This window comes from Astyanax mexicanus, chromosome 23, assembly GCF_023375975.1.
Source record: "Astyanax mexicanus isolate ESR-SI-001 chromosome 23, AstMex3_surface, whole genome shotgun sequence".
Taxonomy (NCBI): Eukaryota; Metazoa; Chordata; class Actinopteri; order Characiformes; family Acestrorhamphidae; genus Astyanax; species Astyanax mexicanus.
The window spans coordinates 6,516,893-6,542,283 of record NC_064430.1 but is presented as its reverse complement, the minus strand read 5'-3'; the positions used below and the strand labels follow the sequence as shown (position 1 = coordinate 6,542,283).

At 36.4% G+C, this 25,391-nt stretch overlaps 1 protein-coding gene across 36 annotated transcripts in view; it reads right to left on the bottom strand.

The window, feature by feature from the left end:
* Positions 1-25,391, bottom strand: part of itga11a (integrin, alpha 11a) — a 126,625-nt gene that overhangs the window by 12,622 nt on the left and 88,612 nt on the right. For all 36 annotated transcript variants that reach the window (XR_007429027.1, XR_007429028.1, XR_007429031.1 and 33 more), the window contains exons 17-26: positions 19,220-19,359; positions 18,262-18,372; positions 17,962-18,047; positions 17,632-17,836; positions 16,731-16,829; positions 6,968-7,044; positions 4,024-4,107; positions 3,804-3,894; positions 3,584-3,697; positions 1,119-1,202 (exon numbers count right to left, since the gene is read on the bottom strand). Coding sequence is in view for 1 of the 36 variants with exons in the window: in XM_022667089.2 (XP_022522810.2) it covers positions 1,119-1,202; positions 3,584-3,697; positions 3,804-3,894; positions 4,024-4,107; positions 6,968-7,044; positions 16,731-16,829; positions 17,632-17,836; positions 17,962-18,047; positions 18,262-18,372; positions 19,220-19,359 (1,091 nt within the window). In the remaining 35 variants the exon portion in view is untranslated. The remainder of the gene's footprint in view (positions 1-1,118; positions 1,203-3,583; positions 3,698-3,803; positions 3,895-4,023; positions 4,108-6,967; positions 7,045-16,730; positions 16,830-17,631; positions 17,837-17,961; positions 18,048-18,261; positions 18,373-19,219; positions 19,360-25,391) is intronic.

Below are 25,391 nucleotides of genomic sequence, written 5' to 3'. Positions count from 1 at the left end.
ATATAGAATTGGAATAGTACTGCTGAGGTAAACGTATGATCAGAATAACACTGCTGAGGTAAATTAATGATTAGAATAGCACTACTAAGGTAAATTAATGATTAGATTAGCATTAATGAGTTATGCCTATGATTACAATAGCACTGCTCAGGTAAATGTATGGGTAGAATAGCACTATTAAAGTGAATGTATGATTAAAATAGTTGTGCTGAGGTAAATGTATGATTAGCATAGCACTGCTGAGGTGAATGCATGGGTAGAATGGCACTATTAAGGTGAATATATGATTAAAATAGGATTGCTTTGAGGTTTGATGTTTTTTATTATTATAATAGCACTACTAAAGTAAATGTATGATTACAGTAGCATTCCTGAGGTAAATGTATTCACTTAAGAATGCTTTGTCTGATGTCTACTAGGATAAAACAATAAGAATATAAAAAAGTGTTCAGTGTTTAACAGCTAATTTTAGTAGTTTTGTAATTGTTTTTTCTTAATTTAGAATACAGGCTTTATATTCTTATCAAATGGTCTAAACAGTGAAAAATAATAATAATAATAATAATGAAAACCTGCCTTTGTTTAAAAGTTCTATTGTTCACAAACACTAGAGAACAGCCTCTAGTTTCTTGTGGTAAGGCTCTGAATCACAACCCCTCCCCTCCTTTTTCTCTGACTTTGAGAATTTCATTGCGACCCCTCCCCCTCTCTCCTCTTCTTTTCAGTGATATGAAGATATTGCACAACTTTAATGACTTTCCTTATTAAAGCTGCTTAAAGATAAGAGCCAGCGGCTCTTATAGGAATAAACCTTATTTACAGTCTCAATCACAGGACTCCAGTCACCACATTTTTACTGGATAAACCACTTCTGTGGAGTTTCTGCTCTGCATTACATAAAGCCAGACATTCTGCATGATAGATGACTGAACTTTAGCAAGCCTTATAGAAACTCTTCGCCACATCGGTTTTCACAAGCACAGCACAGTGACTTCACAACACAGCACTTAACAGTTACACAAAGCTTCAAAGAGCGCAGAGTAAAAGAGGCCAGGGCTGCGTTATATAGATCATTATCTGCCTGGAGATACAGGAACACAGCCAAAGGTGACGGTTACCAGGTGGGAGATGCGGGTCAGGTCCTCTGGTGATGCTCGGCTGTGCGCTACGTGTTGAGGAGGAATGCAGTGAATTCCGTTTTCCTGATGGAAAAATATAATATAATAATTGTTATTTAAGTACAGCACGAGATGCAGCAGTGCTGCTGGATTTTTTAAACACTGTGTTTAATCACTTTCTGTCCTCCACTCTTTTAAAAGTTACTACTTACAGCCGCTCCACCTTGTTGATAAAGTCATGGAATAGCAGTAATGTATGTAAATGGATAACAAAGTGAGGAGGCTTGAAAATACCCACACTTGTGTAGGTTATGAGGTGTTATCTTGTGATTGATATTAAGGATATAGTGGGTGCCACATTCCTTAATCCACAGTGTTATATGTAATGCCATAGAAGGCATTACCACCTACAGTGGACAGCAACACAGTGGTAATGTGCTAAAGATTGTGACCAGCAATATCTAGCTTAAATTGCACTGCTGAGGTAAATATATGATTGGAATAGCACTGCTGAGGTAAATGTATGGGTGGAATATAGCACTATTAAAGTAAGTTTATGACTAAATCTATTGGTAAATAGATTAGCATAGCACTACTGAAGTGAATTTATGATGACAATTGCTGAGGTAAATGTATTGTGATTTATTATCATCTGTTAAAATAATTCACATGTTCAAGTGCTGAATTGTCCAAGGCAACAGACAGTTAGCAACTATGGCAGAAATTGCATCCACATTCAATGACCAATTTTAGCTTCCATTGGATATGACAAAAGTCATGGGACACAATATTATATAATAATATATAATATATAATATTGTCTGTCTTTAATCACTTTCTGTCCTCCACTCTTTTAAAAGCTACTACTTGCAGCTGCTCCACCTTGCAGATAAAGTCATGGAGTAGCAGTAATGTATGTAAATGGTTCACAAAGTGAGAAGGCTTGAGAATGCTCAAACCTTCGTAGGTTATGAGGTGTTATCTTGTGATTGATATTAAGGATAGTATAGTGGGTGCCACATTCCTTAATCCAGTGTTATAAGTAATGCCATCCAAGGCATTACCACCTACAGTGGACAGCAACACAGTGGTAATGTGCTAAAGATTGTGACCAGCAACATTTGGCTTGAATTGCACTGCTGAGGTAAATATATAATTGGAATAGCACTGCTGAGGTAAATGTATGGGTGGAATAGCACTATTAAGGTAAGTTTATGACTAGAATAACATTGCTGAGGTAAATCTATTGTTAGAATAGCACTACTGAATTAAATTTATGATTACAATAGCATTGCTGAGGTAAATTTATTGTGCTTTGTTATTATGTCTACAGGAACAATTCAATTGTTCCAAGTGTAATTCAAAGGCTGAATTGTCCAAGACAACAGACAGTTAGCAACTATGGCAGAAATCGCATCCACATTCAATGGCCAATTTAAGCTTCCATTGGATATGACAAAAATCATGGGGCAGGATATTATATAATAACATATAATATATTATATATTTTATTGTATATACATCTTTCAAAATAAATTAAGACAGAGTAATTGAGGGCTAGCAATAAGGTAATTAAGTCCAAATAATTATTTCTATACACATTATCCATTTTTTAACTGCATTAAAAATATAGGAGCACATTTTTGAGGCCCTTTAGCATTTCACGCTGTTCTTCAATGGTCAGGACCCCACAGGATAGACCAACACAGAGTATCTATTATTATTATTTGGGTGGTGGCTCATTCTCATTCCCATCATGGTGGTGAAGTTAATCAGAAACAGCAGTGCTGCTGGAGTTTTAAAACACTGTGTTTATTCACTGTCCTCCACTCTATTCAGTTTAAAATGTAAAATCTATTATATAGATGTATTACACAGAATTTATTTCTTTTATTGCTGATGATTATGGCTTACAGTCAGTGTCTCAGAAAATTAGAATATTATATAAGACCAATTGGTACTTTCGGCAGTGTGGGCAGTGTGCCAAGTCCTGCTAGAAAATGAAATCCACATCTTCATAAAAGTTGTCAGCAGAGGAAAGCTGACAACTGCACTGTTCTATGACTGCACTGACTAACTGTTATGGAGATGTGGATTTTATTTTCCAGCAGGATTTGGCACACTGCCCACACTGCCTAAAGAACCCATTATGCTAATTTGAGCATCTGAGATGCTGATTCTTGGGTTTTCTTTGGCTGTAAGCCATAATTATCATCAACAATAAAATAAATACATGCTTAAAATAGATCACTCTGTGTGTAATACATCTAAATAATATATACGTTTCACATTTTGAGCTGAATTACTGACATAAAGTAACTTTTCAATAATATTCAAGACAGAAGCTCTGAATATGTTGCTGCACAGTTTTTTATTATTTTTAATATGTATTTTTTTATGGTCATCCTCTAGTTTTAGTTCAGTGCTGCCCTTCAACTTGTCAACTTTCTTGACAAATGTCTCACCTGCTCTGCATGAAAGTCTTGGATCTGCAGGAGCTGATTGCCATTTTTGGTCACTTCAGGGATCATGATGTTCAGCTGGAGGTTTCTCACAGGGAAGTAGCCCAGGTTCTGGATCTGAGCAGAACAAGATCATATAGTTAATGTTGATTAATCTCGATTAGTCCCAGATCTCTCAGTGAGCGGTAAAACAGGGCAGCGGGTGGAGTGGAGCGGAGCTTACTTGGAAGGTGAAGTTGAAGGGCGGATGGATGTTCTCAGGCTTCTCCAGGGAGAGGTCAGCTTTGAGCTCCCAGCGTGGCGGACTGGAATCTCTGGAACAGACAGAGACGTGGAAGAGCAGGCGTTTCATTTCTTGCACAGAACAGGCTGTTTATTATTGGTGGACGATTCCCACACATACATGCCCACACACCGCACACGCTCTGAGCTCTGAGACTGACCTCGTGAAGAGCAGGTCTGCCTCGTACTTCAGTGTGTAGAAGATGTCATTAATGTTGTCGTGTAAGGCCACCTCCTCGCCGTCACTGCAGAGGAACATGAAGAAAGAGAAGTGAGCTGTAGATGTGTTTTAACTACTCAAAAAAACATGGGTTAGATTTTCTTAGAATAGTTTCCAAAGGCAGGAATGCTGTTTTGGGATCAGTTCGGATATTTAGTACAAAATAAGTAGGAGTCTGACCCTGAGGGGGAAATATTTTTTGGAGTTCTCACTCTGGAAATGGTCAAGTCACACTTGGTCACATGTGAAAACACTTTAGCTTCATTCCATCTCTGAAAAAATGGCTTTTTTCTACCACTTTTTGTGATTCACTCTGAAACACACTGCTTTAGAAGAGTCCTTTGATTTTTTATTTTTTTTAAACCAACATTATCTTTATTGTTTTGTCACAATTAGATTTTTACAACACTGTTTTAAAACCATACCTGTCAAGTTTTGGACTTAAAAATAAGGTATTTTTTCCGCCGCCCAACCGAGGGCTAAAAATTATATATATATATATATATATATATATATATATATATATATATATATATATATATATATATATATTTTTTTTTTTTTTTTTATTTAATAGATTTAAAATTGAAATTGAAGGGTGCACAAATTTACAAAAAGGACACGGACCAGATATATTCCATAAGTAAATAATAGTCCTAAGGGGCTACACAATTAATAATCTTTCATTAATACTTCTTTCTATCGTTCAGTCCACTCCTGATCAGTTAATCAGTTAATTTCAGCCCTCTCCACATTTTCTCTCTCTCCAGCTCAACCATCTCTTCTACCCCTTCTAAATAATACATTACATTACATTATAATACATTACACCACAATACTTGAGATTTAAACAAATTCTAACAAACCCTAAAACTAGCCCTGAACTAATAGAGTTTGGAAATGATAGTTATTGGCTGATCAGGCACATCAGGGCAGGGCATTATATATATATATGTAGATTTTTCTCAAACCCTGAATATCTATCTAGCTAATTCTAAAGTTAAGATAACTGAGTCACAAGCTGTATTTTATTAAACACACAACGGGTTTAATTTATGTTTTGATTCAGAGAAGAGTCTTTTTAACCAGCTATCAGAAACAATCTCATCACAGTTTACATGGTTACCTTTCTTTTAGAAAAATCTCCGTATATCCAGATTAGTTTTAACGACAGCTGCTCCGACTAGCTGCCTGAACTCACAGCGAGGGGAGGGGCGGGGCTTCCCCCACACTAAACTGAGCTCCGCAAAACCAGCAAGCTGATTGGCTGTTTCTCCTGAAAGGCAGGACTTTCTCCTTGAACCAGCACCACGATTGGTTAAGAGACACACAGCGGTCAGTGTTTCCCGGCCAAAACGGGAGACTTGACAGGTATGTTTAAAACACAACTAAACAGAAAACATTTTAACAAACCTTCCCTTTTAAATATACAAGAATGGAAAGAAAGAAAAGAAAAGGAATAATAATAATAATAATATTTAAACAATTAAATAAATAAATAAATAGCTTCTTTCTTGTAAGGGGTGTCATGGTTATCATTGTTTCCTTGCCTTTATCTTTTGCGTCAGGAGGGGAAAACACATATTTTAAAGGGTTTTAAACTTTGCAGAGGATCACTACTATACTACTGCTGTACTACTATACAGTCTCTTGTAACACATGTGATAAATCTGTGTTCTCTAGGAAATGGATAGGAAATAGGAAATGAATGGGCCCCAAATATCATAAAATGAAGAATATTTACCTTTAATGGCGGAAGTAAATTTTTCTAAGGGCAATGTCGTAATTAATTCACCTAAACATTTAAGAGTCTTTGATTGGAAGCATTTTTATGAATGTGTTTAAAATAGTGATAAATAGTGGCAAAAACCGAATTCCAAACATATTTTTTAGCATCTTTTTGCATATTTTCATTTATTTTGCAACTTTTTCATCATTGCATAAGCTACTTAGACAAAAGAAATAACAAAACTTTTGATAAATGTTGATACATAAAGCGGATATACCAATAAAGCACAACACAGTGTTTCTACTACATATATACAGTGTATATACAGCTCTGGAAAAAATAAGAGACCATTCAAAATGATGAGTTTCTTTGATTTTACCAAATTACCAAATCTCTGGAATATAATCAAGAAGGATGGTCACAAGCCATCAAACCAAACTGAACTGCTTGGATTTTTGCATCAGGAGTAAAGCAGCATAAAGTTATCCAAAAGCAGTGTGTAAGACTGGTGGAGGAGAACATGATGCCAAGATGCATGAAAACTGTGATAAAAAACCAACAGGGTTATCCCACCAAAAATTGATTTCTGAACTCTTTAAATGTTAAGAATATGAACTTGTTACAGGAGCAGTAGCCATAACAAGCTGACAAAACATAAAAAAAATTGTGCGTTATTGAGTCAAATGATACATATTATTCATGAGTGTTTCTAGCTAACCGTTTTTTCAAGCTGGATTACTCTTTGAATTGATGAGAGACTGGCAGCCCTGTGTTTCACTTCTTTTTTCGTGGACATCTTTTTGATTTTGGAATCCAGTGTTATTGGTGATGAAAACAATCATAATGTTAAGATAAATGCTGCAATATGACAAAAAATACATTTGTTACTGATCTGTATGAATTGTTAGATGTTTTTTTACTTATTTTTTATACTCTTTTGCCAAAATTTGCATGCATCACTAGATTTAAATGTTTTAATGGAGAAAAGGGAATTACGGCAATTCAAGCTGTTGCTAGGCTAGTGCTACACGGTTACTGAAGGAAAACTTTACAAATCAGTTGCTACTTGGGCTGCGAGATAAGAACAAAAATTATGATGTTTGATAACACAATGCATCACAGTTTCACTAAATTTCACTATTGTATTTAGTGTTACCTGCTGGCCTGCAGAATTATCCGCACATGATCCAGCAACTCAGAACTGCTGAACTCAAACTCCAACCGGAAGGTGACCTGTGGAGGAAGAGGAGAAAGAAAAGTTATGATTGTTTGTGGGGGTGGGCGATATGGCTCTAAAATAATATCACGATATTTCAGGGTATTTGTGCGATAACGATATACTTGGCGATAATTAATTTCAGGAATATAGTATAATAGTATAACAGTATAATCATAATGTGGAAAAATAAATAATATATTATTATTATTATTATTATCATAAAATAATATAATTCAGCAAATAATATTGCAGAATATTTAGTGCATGCATATAAACTGCAAACTAAAACAATTATACAATAAATACACCTAAAGCTTCACAGTAAATAATAGACTACTTTTAAGACAGAACAGCCCTATTATCACGATATGGAATTTCTGTGTCACGATATATTGTATACAATATAATATTGCCCACCCCTAATTGGTTGGCTGATCTGTCTGGTATAATATTAGTGGTAGTCAATTAAAAATCAATGATATAATCATATTAATCATAAACTATTTTCTGTGATCAATTCTGATTAATGATTACATTTTCTTCATCATACACCGCAAAACAGTATTCTTAGCAAATGAAATTAACTAGTTTTAAGGCAATAAATCTTATTTTTTTTCTCTGATAAAATTATTTGGTCTTACTAAGCATCATAAGTGTAAGATTGTTTTACTTAGGAATATGATCTTATTCAGTCTCACTAAGTATTTTTAACTTTTTTTAAAGTAATTTAGACTCTAAATAAGCACAAAATGTTACTAGTCAAGTTAAATTGATTCTTGTGTACAAATTTAAGCCAAAAAAATAAAGGATTTTTTCTTGAGTTAAGCTTATTTCACTCATTTTGTAACTTTGTGATTGCTTATTTTAAAAAAAAAAGTCTTACTAAGAAAAATTCTCATACCCCATTGGCAAATTTCTTTGCTTAATTTAAGCATTTATGTCTCAATTTACATATATTTTGTCTAGTTTTTGCCAATGGATTTTTTTGCAGTGTAAAAATCAAAACCTCTACCCGGGCTCTACTGCTGCTTTCCTAACGCACTGCAGAAACTCCAGCAGATACAAATTACAGTATTTTTATACACACGCATCTCTCTCTGATGTAGACTGATGGGTTTTTGACATGATGGGCGTGTCCTTTGTCATTTCCTGATTGCTTATTGGTCAGTTTCACTCAAAACATATGCAGAATCCACCAATAACACATGACAGTACTATACAACATATACTGTAAATGATAGTGCTGATAGAAATGACAGTATTACGGCTGTAAAACAGAGAATACTGAGAGCTGGCAGTGTTTATATGGAAGTGCCCAGTGTGTGTAACTCTACAGGAGGGCAGAACTTTCCCCTCTGTATATAAAAGCTGCCAACAGTAACAGTGCCGGCTTTACTGGAGGGCTTAACTGTAAATCCTGCAATAACCTGCTGTAATCCTGCAGCCTCCGAGCACAGCGGCCACAGCGGCACACGTGTAATGACAAACTTGCTGATATGCACAAACACACACACACACAAAAATACACACACAAAAAAATACACACACAAAAAATACACACACAACTATATTTGTTCAGCTTTTCTCATATAAGGGTCATTATCAGAGTACTGTGCCTCTTGGCCCTCAAAAGGTTACAAAAAATGACTTAAAAATACATATTTTTTATTTTTTTGACTATTTATCTTAGATCTCCTGAAAAAAAATTAAGAGACCACTTCAGTTTCTGAATCAGTTTCTCTGATTTTGCTATTTATAGGTTTATGTTTGAGTAAAATAAACATTATTGTTTTATTCTAAAAACTACAGACAACATTTCTCTCAAATTCCAAATGAAAAAGTTGTCATTTAGTGCATGTACTTGCAGAAAATGAGAAAAAAAGAGCTTTCATAAAGTCAGATTCATATTGATAAAGTTTTAAAAGTTCAGAAACCAATATTTGATGGAATAACCACAGTTTAATGCATCTTGGCATGTTCTCCTCCACCAGTCTTACACACTGCTTTTGGATAATTTTATGCCTTTACTCCTGGTGCAAAAATGCAAGCAGTTCAGCTTGTTTTAAAAGCTTGTGATCATCCATCTTCCTCTTTATTATATTCCAGAGGTTTTATGCAATAATCTGCTCATTCAGAATGAATTTTAATACATGTATTGTCACACAGTGTTAATATGAAATTGAAACAAGCATGCTATACTGAAATTGACCCACAGGCTTACCAAACACTCACAAAAAAGCCTATCCACACACAAAAAACACAGAAATGGAGGCAAATTCCAGCTCTATCTCGGAATGAAATACCAGAGTAATCAGAGTACCACTCTGTCCTTAACCCCGTCCTGCAGGCAGGAGAACCTGTGGGAAGAGGCCTGCAGTTCAGAGGCCAGTGTTTCAGTGTTTACTGCCTCTTAACCCAGTCCTCATGCTGACTTACGGGCACTGAAACCCCTCAGTAATGGGGGTCTTAACTTCCTTATCCTGTATATACACCCCTCAGCACAGAGGCCACTTTCTAAACCGACAATCACAGCACTCAGTAAAGCCCACAGGCACCTTTTATATGCCTGGAATGTATGGGTTCCTTCTCTTTTAGGTGATTCTGTTCATTAAGTATGGCTGAAAAAAATCTATTTGGGCTATTTTAAGAAAATACAGCTATTTAACACATGTACCTACATTTCTTGAGATCAAAAAACCACAAACAATACGCCAAAGTAGCTTCCAAAGCTTAAAACTGATAATATAGCACAATATATTAAATATTTTTTTATTATTACATGGTTATTTGTAAATCACTGCTGTCAGCAACTTCACAGACGAGAGATAACATTTTTTTAACTTTCGATGGAAGTCAATGTAAAAGCATGTGAACACTTGGTAAACACACACACACACACACACACATCTCCCCACACACATCTCCCCAATTTACAAGGCCAATTACCCAACCCACTCATTAGGACTCCCCCTATCACTAGTGTTGCTCCAACACACCAGGAGGGTGAAGACTAGCACATACCTCCTCCGATACATGTGAAGTCAGGCTCCGCCTCTTTTTAAACTGCTGCTGATGCAGCATTACGAAGTAGCATCATAGTGCTTACGCTCGGAAGAAAAGCGAAGCGACTCGGTTCCGATACATCAGCTCACAGACGCAGCCTTGTGCTGATCGACTTCACCCTACCCACCCAGAGAGAGCATGGCCAATTGTGCTCTCTCAGGGCTCTGGTAGCTGATGGCAAGCTACATGAACAGGATTCGAACTGGCGCGCACACCCAACTTTTAACTCAACAATAAACTGAATAAAGAATAAAATAATATTTTTGGTGTACATTCACAGCGTGGATGTGCAGGTCAGTATCCTCTGCTGATACGCATAAAAGAGCTGCACTTTTAAGATATGAACGCGCCAAAGTCAGAGCTCACCTAGCTTTTAAAGGGAATGATGACTGACACACTGATTGGTTTATTTCATGTTACGCCCCAAAACACACTCATGATTTATTAAGAGAATTATTTTTATCATTATTTTTTGCACTCTTTAGATAACAAAGACACACCAACACGCCCTAAAAGCAGCTGCATGATACGCAACTGACTAAAAGTCCTAAAAATGAAAGAATCATGTGGACTAAATAAAAAAATAAAAGGCCTATCATATTCACTGTGGAAACAGGTCTGCAGAACCCAGATCAGGGTCCCAACTGGCCCCAACAGGCCAACCACCATCAAAACCATGTCTGTTACTGTAACCTTTCTCTATGAGCGAACACCTAGATATATCTTTATAATCATATTAACATAGGAGCACTTAGATGTCCAACAAACTAAGGCACTCATAACTTTGGAAAGAGTACTTTATACCCATCTGCATCCACTATATCAGGCCTTGCTCTAACTAGAGTACACAAAATCTACTAAACACTGTGGAAAAACACTCAAGAAAATCACCCAAAAGCTTCAAACCAGCAGTTTTTGAAGTGCATTCTTTTGGACATACTGTATAGTAGCAAAAAACAAATGCTGGCCTTTCAAGAGGTCGTACTCGAGGGACCTCATATCACTTCTAAAGTGTTTCTCTACTGATGCAGGGTCAATACTTAGTGTAGCATCAAGCTCCTGATCCAGTTCGATTTCACTCAAGCTTATAGAACGAGTCAAAGTGAAAAGGAAAGTAAAGAATCAGTGTGGAAAAAAAGAAAAAGAGAAAAAGAGAGAGAAAGAGAGAGTCTTCTGTTAGACCTTCCTGGTTCTGATAAACTCTAACGTGAGGAACAAAGGGAAGTGTTTAGTGATGTACGTTTGATGTCATGGTGTAAAGCGAGTGTACGCAGGTTTTTCTTATGTGGTCATCAGAACCAGAACTCTTCAGTTTCACCTCCATGAGTTTAGCATTAGCACACGTAGCAATAAAACATCTCCATTAGTGGCGTGCACACGTCGCATTTACTGCCTGCAGATTTACAACGAAGCAGTTGCTAGCTGGGCTGAACCCTCTACGGCTTCACATAAAAGACATAAAAGAGGCCAAGATAAGATAAAAGATGCACCAAGTTTCCTCACTTAGCTCAGAGTTTTCGGTCAGAAGAGCGATGAAGTGCTAAAAGTGCTGAAGTTCTTTAAATATTCATTTGACTGAATGGACAAAACTGTAATCGTCTGATACCAGACTGTGCTGACACAGGGTAAATGTCTGGGTGAATTTGCTTTTCTTTGTGTATTTATTTTTGTGATATATCCATAAGTAAATTAGGAAAGCGGAGGATGGCTATTATTAATAGATGAAGTGGATGAAGACACCATGGAGTACATTGCTGTGTACTGTCTGTATTTTAGCTCATACACTGTTAAAAGTTGCTTGAGGATTTTATTTTAGAACATTTTTTTGTTTAAGATGCTATAAGGAACCTTTAGGAAACATTCTTCCTCTAAAAATACTTGAAACTTGGAGGTTCTTTAAAGCAACTTTCTCATGCGTGAGGACCAAATCAAAAACAAAGACTTGTAGATACCAATCACACAATTTATTATCAAGGGAAATAGGTTTACATGGGTAGTTAGGGACAGGCAGGGTCAGTAACAGAAAGGCAGCGATAGTAAGAAGGGCAAAATGGGGTGATAAACAGGGAATCCAGCAGGAAAAAGGGCAAAGAAAAAAAAGTAGTCTGTGTACAAAAATAGGTTGGCAAAGGTAACCAACTATACAGAGAGCAAGGCAAGAGAGTAGTCAAAAAACACAAAACAGGTTGGTAACAAAGGCAAAAACAAATGAAAAGCGTCATAAAAGAGCTAGCAAACTAGATTCAACAGTCAAAGAAGAGCTAAGGAAACAGAGGGGTTTTAATACTAAACACTCTAAAAAACAGAGGTACTATTAAGTACTTTTTGTACCACAGGTACATTCTTCATAATTGTACACTCAAAGATGCAATATTGGTCTTTACAGGGTCAGATTTATTCCCTCTGAAGTACAAAGTCCTTTCTAACAGCAATAAGTACAGAATTGTACCATTTAACCAGACAAAAGGTACATTCAGTATTCTGTATCACTGTACTAATAAACAATATATATTTTAATTTCACATTTTTTATTTGAAAGCCAGACAATTTTGGATCATCAAGTTTTTGAGCCACATTTAGTTGATGATAATGTTTATAATCTTTAAAATCTTTACTGGCACAAAAACCATGGGTACAAAAAAGGACTTTCACTAAAAGGTACTTTTTTTACCTCAATATAAGGTACAGCCCCAGCGACAAGCTTTGTACTCTTTTAAGTACAAATCTGTACTTACATTTCTTAATGTGAACAGTCCAGGTGTGAGCAATCAGAAGCTGGGGGAGCATGAACGCCTTAGCGTCACATGATCAGCAGTGTAAGGAAAGTCCGGTGTGGGTGCATGCTGGGAATTGGAGTCCTTTTTGTGTGAAACCTTAAGGGGTTTCTCCACAGTTTTAAATTGAAATCCCGCTAAAAGGTTCTTCAAGGATTGCATAGCATAATGTTGCTGTCTGGACTTAAATAAAAGTCAAAAAGAGTAAATGTAAGAAACTCTGCACTTTTTAAGTTGCATTTTCCATACAATCCTATTTCCCTTTCATTATTTGGATTTGTACTAATTATAATGTTTTCTCTGCGTGTCCTCTTTAGCTCTTGAATCAAGTTTGTCATCAATAAATCGCAAAGCTAATCTCTATAACAACATGTCTCTGTTACAGAGCACACTATTCCAAAGCATATCAAACTAAGGCCCCTTCCAGTCGTATTAAAATGTGGAATACAGCATGAACAAGTAAGAAAACGCGACAATTTGAATTGCAGAACTAGTCAAAAGTTTGGACACACCTTAAATTCAGTGTTTCTTATTATATCAATAAAAAAAAAATTGCATTGAAGGTTACCACTAATACTTAACTAAAAGTAGAACCTCTTGCTTAGATTAGACAGTTTTACACATCTTGGCTGGATTTTCTCAGTCATCTTTATGAGGTAGAGTCACCTGGAATTCAGGCTTTCAGTTAACAGCTGTGCTGAACTCGTCAAGAGTTCATTACTTGAATTCCTTGTCTCTTAATAAAGTGTTTGAGAGCATCAGTTAAAGTAAAGTAGTGAAGAGGTAGAGTTACAGGTATACAGTGAATAGTGAATATTTGAGTAATGTTCTAATCCAGATTATGAGAAGCAACAACTACTCAACTAAAATAGTCAAGTAAAGAAAAGTAAAGTGCAAGACAATCAAAAACCTTAAGATGAAACTGGCACTCATCAGGCTGACCCCAGGAAAGGAAGAGCAAGAGTTTCCTCCATTGTACAGAATGCATTCATCAGAGTTACCATGCTCAGAAACCAAGTTAACAAGTTAACAGCTCCCAAGATAAGAGCATCTAAATATTTTTTTTCACATATTATTTTGGTTTGTTTAATACTTTTAAGTTACTACATGATTCCTTACGTGTTCCTTAATAGTCTGGATGACTTTAGTGCAACAATATTACAATAACTGAATAAAAAGGTGCATCCAAACTTTTGACTGGATTCTAAATCTAATAAGAGCATTATATATTTGTTATAGTGTCACCAGGGCCAGGACAAAGTGACACAAAGTGCTGATTATACATTTTTTTTATAAAAAATAATTGTTAGCACAGATCCCAAAGGCATTGGTGTACACAGTACAACTAGTGAACAGGGCAGCAATAAATAGCAACATACCAGAACATAGTGAGCCAGAAGCAGGGTCGATACACGAGTAAACAATCAGGAGTAAAGGGAAAAAGCAAGAGAGCAGTCAGAGAGGAAAGCAAGGATGGTAATTAAAGATTAACAGCAGAACTATAGGGCTAGAGAAAAGAGTAAACTAAGTGCAGAAAAGCGTTGATAACAAGAAGGCAAGAAAGCGAAGAAAACACGTTTTAACAGAGCTAGTAAACTAGATAATACTCGGCAGAGAACCAATGCAACAAAGGGCTATTTATACAGGTGAACACAGGTGTGGAAAATGAGAAATCAGAAAGAGGGAGAGGCTGAACGCTGCAGAGTCACATGTCCAGCCGAGTCATTGTAGTTCATGGGCTGAGAATGCTGGAAAATTGAGTCTTTAGGCGAACAATTGTCCTAAATGGGCAGACTGACAGTGTCAGGACTGACAGATAGATCAGTATTTACATTTATTGGTACCACTTTGAAATAAGACTACCTTTATAAAGGGTTTATAAATGGTTCATGATTATTTAATTAATGGTTACTAATTAGGTTGTAAATGCCTTAAAAATCATTAATAATCAGTTATAACACATACGTTGAAAAAGCAACAATGACCTGCTGTTTGCCAAATAGTGAACCCACAGCCATCTATACTGTTGCCCTTTCTACGTTTGTGTTATAACTGATTATTAATGATTTTTAGGCATTTACAACTTAATTAGTAACAATTTATAAACTAATTGTAAACCATTTATAAAACCTTTATAAAGGTAGTCTTATTTTAAAGTGGTACCCATTTATTTATATGATGAAATCTAAATTCTAGTTTAATGAAGTTTAATGAAGCTTCATTCTGTTCATTCTGCAGTATCCCCCTTTTAGTACAGCTTGCTAAAAAGTTCCTCAATTGCTCTTTCAGGCTTCAGAACAATGCCTCACGCTTGTTTGAGCATTCTGAATTCTGTATTCAGAGCAAAATTGATGTAAGGACCTAGTAAGCAATACTGGGCACCTAAATTAACCACAGAAACATTACAAAAGAATAGTGTTACCACACGGCGCCCCGTTCCCCAGTTCACGTATACAGTAAACCATTAAACCCATGCAGTCACGGAGGTTCAGAGCTCACGGTAGGCTGTAATTTATAAATCCTATTGGTCAAACAGGAACCACTAACTAATGTATGCCATATATCTTTCCTGATCAAATCCAACAGCATGAAATCCACAATGAATGTTGGTTTAACTCCTGCAGAGTACCACTGGATGCAATCAGACCCCGCAGGAGCAAACACAACTCTGCAGAAGGTAATATAACTGTGTGTGGAATGAAACGCTACTCGTATAATAAAGAATTTAATGAATTGAATGAAAAATAAACTTACTGGAAGGAAAGAAATGAGAATAAATATGTATGAATGAACAAATGTGCCTGAATTAACTGGCTCAGACTACTTTAGAGTTTGTATATTTTAAATAGTGCCTCTACAGTTTAATAGTTTTTTTTTAGAAGTCAAAGTAGCTCAAAAATATTTGAAAAATATGTTTCAGGACTTAAAGCAGCATTATACAAGAATTTAAATGTTTTGTTCCTTGGTCCCCCTATAGGCAGGAAGCATAATTCACTATTTGAGTCACCAGGAAAGGACATGCTTTACACATGCATTTCTGGACAAGCTGAGAAATACAGAGCAGGCACTAAAAGTGAAAGAATCTTATGTACTGATTATAAAAATGAGGAATGTACAGAAAATATAAGGAAAAAATAAAAGGGAGCTGAAGTGGACAGGAAGCAGAAAAACAAGAAGAATGAACATTTATATTTAGCCATGTTTACGGAACACAGAAGCCATGAAATGTTTTGGAAATAGTGCAAAGTTTTGACTTTGTTTTATAGTCCAAAAATTTCACTTCGTGTAAATAAATCTTCATGTGCAAATTCTTGCCAAGCCCCAAGCTCCCTTTAACACTGAGTAGTAAAACGTTTTTTAAACCTTACAGTTTAAAAAACTTACTACAAGATCACTACCAATATGTTTTGGTTTTAATTATGCGAATGTTACTTTTAATTTTGCAAATGTTACCATAATGTTAGTATTTGGGTATCCAGGAATGTTATGTGAAAAACCTTCTAATAACATTGTGATGCAAACAATTATAATGTCACATTTTCAGAACATTCCTTAAACATTATTTCTGTAACACAGATACGTGGATGGATGGATAGATAGATAGATAGATAGATAGATAGATAGATAGATAGATAGATAGATAGATAGATAGATAGATAGATAGATAGATAGACAGACATACTTTACACATGCCTTTTTGGACAAGCTGAGAGAAACAGAACCATTATACAGAATTGCTTCACCAATGTTATGTAGTGCAGAAACCAGATAGAATTGATTTTTCAATTGTTATAATTATTAGATACAAGCGTTATGTACTATTGCTGTAAATAATAAATAAATAAATACATAAGTACACTTACTTGGCTCTTGGCTCTCATGAATGGAGCACTAACATTGCAGGATTTCTCATTTCTCTGCTTGGTCTTGCCGCGACAGTCGATCTGAATGTCTGAATTGTCCTACAGAGAAAAAGAGATGCTTCTTCAAAAACATATATATATATATATATATTTTACAACTTATGGTTTATTATACAGTAATTACATGGAAAACTGTACAAACCAAGTTTGACTTAAATCTGCACCTGCATGTGGGATTTATTACATATATATATATATATATAAATTATATTTTTTAGGAGTTAAATAGGTACCACTTTAAAATAAGGCTCCCTTATGAAGAGTTCATAAAGGGTTTACAAAGGAGTTTATAAATGGCTATTAAGCAGGTTGTAAAACTATTAATGAGCAGTTATAATACATCAATAGAAAGGGCAAAAGACAACATTGGCCTGGATGCTTATCTTACTTTGTCTTTTCCATCAGTCAGCATTAACACATCTAATAAAATAATACAGAATGTTTGTTTAATATAATTAAACTAATGCAATATAGTGTTAGTATACCCCACAATATGTTAACATATTTGTTAATGCTGACTGATGGAAAAGACAAAGATTAACAGTATAAATGAATGTAAAATCACTATTCAGCAAACGACAGTTGCCCTTTTTATTTTTTGTTGTAACTGCTTATTAGTGGCTTTAAAGTATTCAAAATATCATTAATAATAATTTATAAACCATTCATAAACCCTTTATAAAGGAGCCTTATTTTAAAGTGGTACACTTACATAGAATTGAAGTAATAGTAGTATACTGTCAGTGTTTCAGCATCTTTAAAATCTGTTTTATTATTATTATTATTATTATTATACCAGATTTACAGACACTATATACTATTCACTGTGCTCTACCTGTACCTTCACTATGAGACTGGAGAAGCGCAGGTTTCTGGAGTAGGAGATATTAAGGTGAGCTCCGTAAGCGTTTTCTCCTCGGTTCTCAAGTCGAACGTCCACCACCATCTTCCGCCTGGACCCCTCTATCACTCGTTCCATCGTTTCTGCTGGTACTGGACTTCTACACAGAACACTACCCGCCCGGAACGCCTGTCCACAGAACTGCCTATCACAGAGCAGAGACAGTGACGACTTATAATTATAAGTATACAGGTGCATGTGATATTTTATGTTTTTGTTTCGTTTGTCTGTGTCATTTGTCTGTATGTTAATGAGGGGGTGTGGTCTTACTGCCGATTGATCAGGTCAGTCTGTGCTTGTATCACCAGATCTGGAACACAGTGATCATCCTCATCACAGCCGTTCCAGAACGGAAGCTGAAGAAGAAGAGAATCTACAGTCATATACCAGTGATCTTATTTTTGTATTTTTTCCTACATAGTAAATGAATAGTGAAGTGATCCAGACTATGGAGGAACACATAAGAAATCAATGCAGAATATTTTTGAATAATGAAAAGCACAGAATTTAAGGTGTGTCCACACTATGTTGTAATATGTTTGCTCATAGAAAAAGGTTACAGTGACAGACCTGGGTTTTGACGGTGGTTGGCCAGTTGTCATCTAGCGTGGGACCCTGGTCTGGGTCTTGCAGACCTGTTTCCACAGTGAATATGATGGGCCTGGCATAGTCTGTAGTGTCCTGAATACCAAACAAGAATGACAATGAATTAACTTACTCAAATACACTTAATAACGTTGGTTTTATAGCAAGATAAATGCATGAGTTTTCTTTTTTTTTCACTGCTGCCTTGTTATCTGACCCAAAGACAGCATTGCAGGTTTTCAGTTGCATGCACACCAATGCAATCATGATATAATCGTAATATCTGGTTATCATGTCTGGTAATATCACAATACAACACTCTTATAATTGTTAATGTAGCCTGTTACAAAAGCTGCACATTACTCCAGCTACTTTAATTGAATTATCCTGCATTAGAAAGAAAATATTCGTTGACTCAACTCAACTCATATATTTTCTTTGATTCAGTTAGATTGTAAAGACATAACGTGTTAAGATTATATGTTCACACAACAGCCTTTTTATTTACCTAAAATGTTATTTTTAAGATTGCAGATTTAAAGAATTTAGTTCTGATGTGGTATTGATATTCTTAATGTACTTAATAAATGTGGCTTATAATCGGGGAAAGACAACACACTGATGGTAAGCAAGAGAAAAGGACATGCCCAATATGCAAACATATGGTGCCAGCACCTTTATGTTTTTAGGTTCATGTTCTTCAAACTCATTTGATATGATTTAGTCACTTAACACAATCATACAAGTTCAACTCACTTATTCACACTGTGGTGAAAAAATACAATTTCGAACATCAAAATGATACAATTTCGAAACATAAGAAAATGAGAAGAAATGCAGTACTGATGATGATGACTGAACTTAATAAATGTGAAACAATTCAAAGTTCTTCATTTAGTGTGAACCTAATAGCATTCTGAATGTGCACAAGTTGTGAGCTCACCATAACGTAGAAGTAGATGTTCTCACAGTGTTCCTCGTCTGTGAGTAAGGTGAGGTTCTGCGGCTGCTGGCGCTCTGGATCATCCATCACAGCGCGAGGGTTAAAACGCCTCTCCTCGATAAAGGCAGTGAACCAAAGATCTGGAAAGAGGAAACAAAGAGAAATACACTGTCTGGACAAAATAAAAGAAGTCTTCACCTGGATTTAAGTAAGTAAGTGATGTGGGGTTGGTTGGTTGATGCTGCAGTTGGTCTGCAGGTTTAGGTTCAGCAACAGTATGTGCTGAAAGAATGAGGTCAGCTGACTACCTGAATATACTGAATATAGACCAGGTTATTCCATCAATGGATTTATTTTTTCTTCCCTGATGAACACGGCCATATTCCAAGATGACAATATCAGGATTCATGGGGCTGGAATTGTGAAAGAGTTCAGGGTTCAGGGAGCATGAGATCATCATTTTCACACATGGATTGAGAGAGAGTTCACCACAGAGTCCAGACTTAAACATCATTGAGAATCTTTGGGATGTGCTGGATGGAGAAGAGCTGCTTTGTGCAGAGGTCAGACTCTACCATCATCAATGCTGGTGCATCATCAATGTTCAGCGAATGTGTGCAGCATTCAAAGCTAAAGGTGGTTCCATTTAATATTAGAGTGTGTGACATTTTTTTGGTGGAATAATGGTTGGTGCTCCATCGAACCCTTTAGATGCTATGAGTTGGAAAGTTCTCACTAGCAACACTCTTGGCTATATGTGGCTTTGTTCAATCAAATCCTTACAGCAACGATAAAAGCAGGATATAATCTTTTAATACTCTTGTTTTTGGAAGAAACAATGGAAGCATAGGTGTCTTAATATGTTTTGTCCATAGAGTAAAACAAGGTTTTCATATTGCTGGTAATTACTGGTAATGTATTGAGCCATTTTCCCCTTTTTTCCCCATCCTCCACCATTTACAATCATCGTTGTTCTCTATTCCATCATATTACTAAAAAAAAAAACAGATCTACTCTTAAACACTAAAATGCATACGCTCATTTAAGCGTACAACATAAGCTGAAGCAATATGTTGCACATCCACAGCTTTTCAATGAACCCCACACAACTAACAAAGTGACAAACTGGCAAATACCATCAGCATGATTTATGGCTGTAATAAAGTGTGGGTTCTGTTTTAAAGGCCACTGGAGATTCACTGGAGAGTCAGTAATACTCTGGGGATCTAAAATCTAGTGGTTTTAAGGCTTTACTGCCAATTTTATTCCAGGAATAAAAGACTTCTGCCTACATATGACCTCAGTGAAGGGAATATACTGTATATACGAAGATCTCACGCTTATAGAGGTTGAGACAAGTTCAAATTGAGCTGCAATCCCAACTCTACCTCGTCACAACTTTACAACTGATGCTCTCAAATACATAAAGAGACAAGAAATTGACTAAGTAATTAACTCTTGACGAGTTCAGCACAGCTGTTAACTGAAAGCTTGAATTCCAGGTGACTCTACCTCATAAAACTGACTGAAAAAATTCAGCAGATATATGTAAAGCTGTTGTCTAAGCAAGAGGAATCTAAAGTACTGTCACAACTCTCATTTGTGTCACTGGACAATCTACGAACGAGGACTACAACTCCCAGCATGCATCTGTCTCCATCACGTGTCCAGACTCAACCAATCAGCTAGCTTTTTTATGCTCATCATCCATCCATCCGTCCGTCTCTCTATCTATCTAAAAGTTTATCTGTTTTGTGTATTTTTCTCAAAGTATTGCCACTGTTATCCACTGTTATCCATATACATTGTGATTTACAGTTTTTTTCACTATTTCCTGGTTCAGGTTTACTTTTTTTCATGATTAATTTGATTCATTCAAATTACAATTTTAATGTGATTTTCAAAATGAAGTAATCCTGATTTTATATACAGACATTTAAACTATTAAATCTTAAATATCCCAAAACGCTACTAATTTCTGAAGTGTTTATCCATCTTACCCTGTTTACCGGCGCCTCCCACAGACTAACACGCGCATATTTTCATTCCGCTCAGTTTGCGTTCCAGCACTGTTTCAGCACTTTTGACACAAACACTAGGTGGGATAAAGCAGCTATTTAGCTAGAAATAAATTCTACGGTGAGGATCTGTGATTAATGGTGGAAAACAATAATAATAATATCTCCTTCAAAGTTTTTTTCTGTGACTTGTTTAGTGTGTTATTTCTCAATTTTCAGAATCCGGTTTCTTTAACAGGCAGAAGATACACCACAAGATAAAGCCCTAACTCTACTGCGACCCCACTGATAAACCCTGAAGATTTACTCCAACAGAAGAGCTACAAAAACGCACTCAACGCTAAAGTCTTGGCATATTTGAGGAGAGATTTCCATACTCAGATGACAGATCTCCGCAGAGTCCCCGAAAGCCCCCCGGCACATCTGAACAGAATTAGACGCGGGCATGACAGTGGCAGGAAAACACGAAAAAGATGTGCTTCCATATTTTCTTCTCCAGCAGCTCTGTTTCCCCTTTTCTCCCAGGCTGACCATTCCGAGGCCAGCGTGTCAGCTATGGGTGATTATTTATTTATTTATTGTCTCACACCTATGACACGTGTGACGGAGATGCTCCAGGGTCAGAGCGGTTAACCCGAAACACATGTGATTCCGAAAAACCAGAGAGGAAACCCAATCTGTGCTGAACGTCTCTTTAAACAAATTCGTGATGAGTGGCCTTGTGTCGGACTGCGGGTGGGCTGGACAGGTCATAACAGTCTCTGAGACACGGGAAGCAGACAGACGTATCCTGAGGGAATACCGGTAGTGTGTTTACTCCTTGGTGCTGTGATCTGGATTTAACCCAGAGCCGGACCGCCCTATACGCTCACTATGCACACTGCATAGGGCCCCACAAAGTAATGAGGCCCCCTGTGTCCCCCGCTAATCAAGTTAGTGAGAGTTAGTCAAAGTTAGGCCCAATCCCAATTCCCAATTGTTCCCAATTGTTTTCAAGTATAGGGTAAATACCTCTATTTATATATATATTTATATAAAGTAACAGTAACACTTTACTTGGATGGTCCATTTTATGGCCTTGTTGATGCTCAACTGACATTCAACTAACACTGAGTTGAATGTCCATTAAATTGAACTTAACCCTATGTTGAATGTAAATGATTCAAAATAGAACCTATCCGTACACCTAACCTTAACCTTAACCCTTAATCAACCATAAAATCTAATCCTATACCTAACCCTAACCTTAACCCTTAATTAACCATACAATCAAACCCTCCACCTAACCCTAACCTTAACCCTTAATCAACCATAAAATCAAACCCTACACCTAACCCTAACCTTAACCTAAGCTTAAAATCTAACCCTAAACCCAATGCTAAAATATTAAGATAAGTGTTTGGATTAGAGTTGAATGTAGGGTTATATTCAATAGAGAATCATTTACTTTCACCTTTTAGTTCATTTGCATTTAATAGACATGTAGTTGAATGTTAGTTGAATGTCAGTTGAGCATCAAAGAGGCCATCAAATGGACCATCCAAGTAAAGTGTTACCAAAGTAACTAGTTACCAGTAAAAGTAACTATTGCGTTACTTTTGTGTTACTCGCCCCTGTAAACCCACCCCCCACCCCCTGGCCCCCACCTTCTTAGAGCGTGTTTCATAAGCCAGAAGAATAGAGTGCACGACAGCAAAGACAAGTATCTGCATAGAGGTCTTTCGTTCGGGGACATAATGTTCACTCGACGTGCACATTTTTACCTTTGACCTCAGTGAGTTTGAAATAGTGTCAGTATTTCCATCTGGAAAAGGCTGTTTTGCCGCTGGAGTCCTCCTCACTCGCCATCTCTCGCTATGCTCTGTAAACATCCACCCACCTATTTTCTCTGATTGGCTGAAGACGTAACCTTACTATACCTTAGCCAATCATTGCTTAGGCGTTTATCTCATCCTCCGCTCCCTTGGGACTCACACACACACACACTTGCGCCTTTGTCTGTATGCGCAAAGTAAAAAAAAAAAAAATTCATTGGGCGGCTAAAGTAGCGTGCAGTAACGAGGTGTCGGAAATAGCAAGGGCGTTAACCAATTACAGTCAGAGTAATTAGTTAGATTACTCGTTACTGAAAAAAGTAACGGCGTTAGTAACTTTATTAAGTTTATTTCAACGCCGTTATTCCCATCACTGTATATAACCTATAGCCGTGGCCCACTAAAGTTCAGCAACCTAGCTGCTGCTTAACTACCGCATTTTTCGCACTATAAGGCGCACTTATTTTCCCAAAAATTGTCAGTGCGCCTTAAGTACAGTGTTATACCAGAGTGTTATACCAGAGTTTTGGTTTAGTACTTCAGCAGTATTAGCATTAGCCACTAACCACACTAAGCGTTAGCTATTTTGCCATTCAGTACTATCTGCCCGTAGCCTACTGCTAACCCTGACTAGCACTACTGGAGCAGCATTAGCATTAGCCACTAACCGCACTAAGCGCTAGCTCTTTTGTCATTCAGTGGTGAGTATATCGAACTGTAGTCTGAGTGTTTACTGTGTTAAAACAAGCTACATGGGACAAACCGCTAGCTAATATCACCATTTAAGGTAGAATGGGAAAGTTAGCTAGCTTTCGACGAACTAATAGCATTTTTTATGCATGTTATTAAGAAAATATTGAAACTACACAATACACTATGGTAACATAGTAGTTGTAATCATTTTTTTAATGAAGAAAAGAATGTATTTAGAGGTTATTACATGAACCAAACTCTGACCAATATACACCAATATACTTTCTACCAAAAGTCACGCTAGTTCCACCTTAAAAGCCTTTCTACCTTAAAGAGTGAATTAGTTACAGGTGCCTGAACTAATCTGCTGCAACATTTAAGCTTAGCTTTGGCCCTTTTTTCTATACTTTATACCATATACTGAAAAATAAAATTAGTCAGTTTTAGTAACTAGTACACACTTTTGACGTATCTAAAAACAATACTATTCACTTCTCTAAACAAATGAATACAGTACAATTCTGAAGGTTTGGATTATTTATAGCAAATGTAAATTGTAGTATACTAATATTGTAAATAGCATTATATTTTGCATTATACTAAAAAATTGCATCCTGTTATTTACAGTCAGTTACCACCACAATTTCTACAACTCTACTGGCACCAGCCTAAATCCATGCAAGATATTTCATGTGCATAAAAGATCTCACCCCAGCGAGCTATCTGTACGTGGAAGACTGAAAAAAAAGCACTTACTAAAAAAGTGTGTTATTCCAGACTTTAATTCAGTGCTATTTCAAAAGCAAACCCCTTTTTATAATCTATGATCAAGTGTTGCTGCTTTCCTCCTGCTCTGAAGACTCTGCTCTCCAGTTTCCAGATTTTCCTGTCCGAGGCAGAGAACTTGAGTCAACAAAGTCATTAAGCGATGATCAAAAGCCTACTTTGTGTTGAATCGTTCATCTTGCAGTGTTATTCTTTGAGCTATAAAGCATGGAGAGAGCTTCCTAATAACCTCAGATGAACTGCGCAGTAAAGATGGCACTGTGAGGAGGTGAGCGTTTAACATATTCTCTCCATTTGTGTCAGGGCCAAAATAAAAAGAGATTTCCCATTTTTTTAAACAGAGACGAAAGGGGTATCTAAATAGTTTTAGATTACTTTAAAGACAAATTATAGCATATACACTTCATATTAAACTATTTACTGATAGAACCCCAATTAAAAAAAAATTTAGTATAATGTACACCCCCATTTAGGCAGCTTTTCTTTCAGGGAAGGTCTTGCATATTTCAGCAAGACAATGCTAAACCACACACTGCATCCATGATTTCCATCCAGACCTGCATCAATAGAAAATAGCTATGCATCGGTGCATCATGAAATTCCAGCGAGAGGATGTTGCTATGGTGCAGTTTTTAGCTTTTCAACTTCCCGCCAAGTCGAACATCATTATATCTTATATGTCTACCAGGTGAGAAACAGGAATCTCTGGCTTTAATTATTTAATTAAGTATGTAATAAATCTTTATTTGGGTGAGTAAAGTGTTTCCATTTGTTTTCTTTAGCTTAGATTTCCTTTATTTTGTCTAAGGGTGATTTTTTTTTTGTAAAATTTCTCCAGCACTAAGGCTGGGTGCAGCAGCA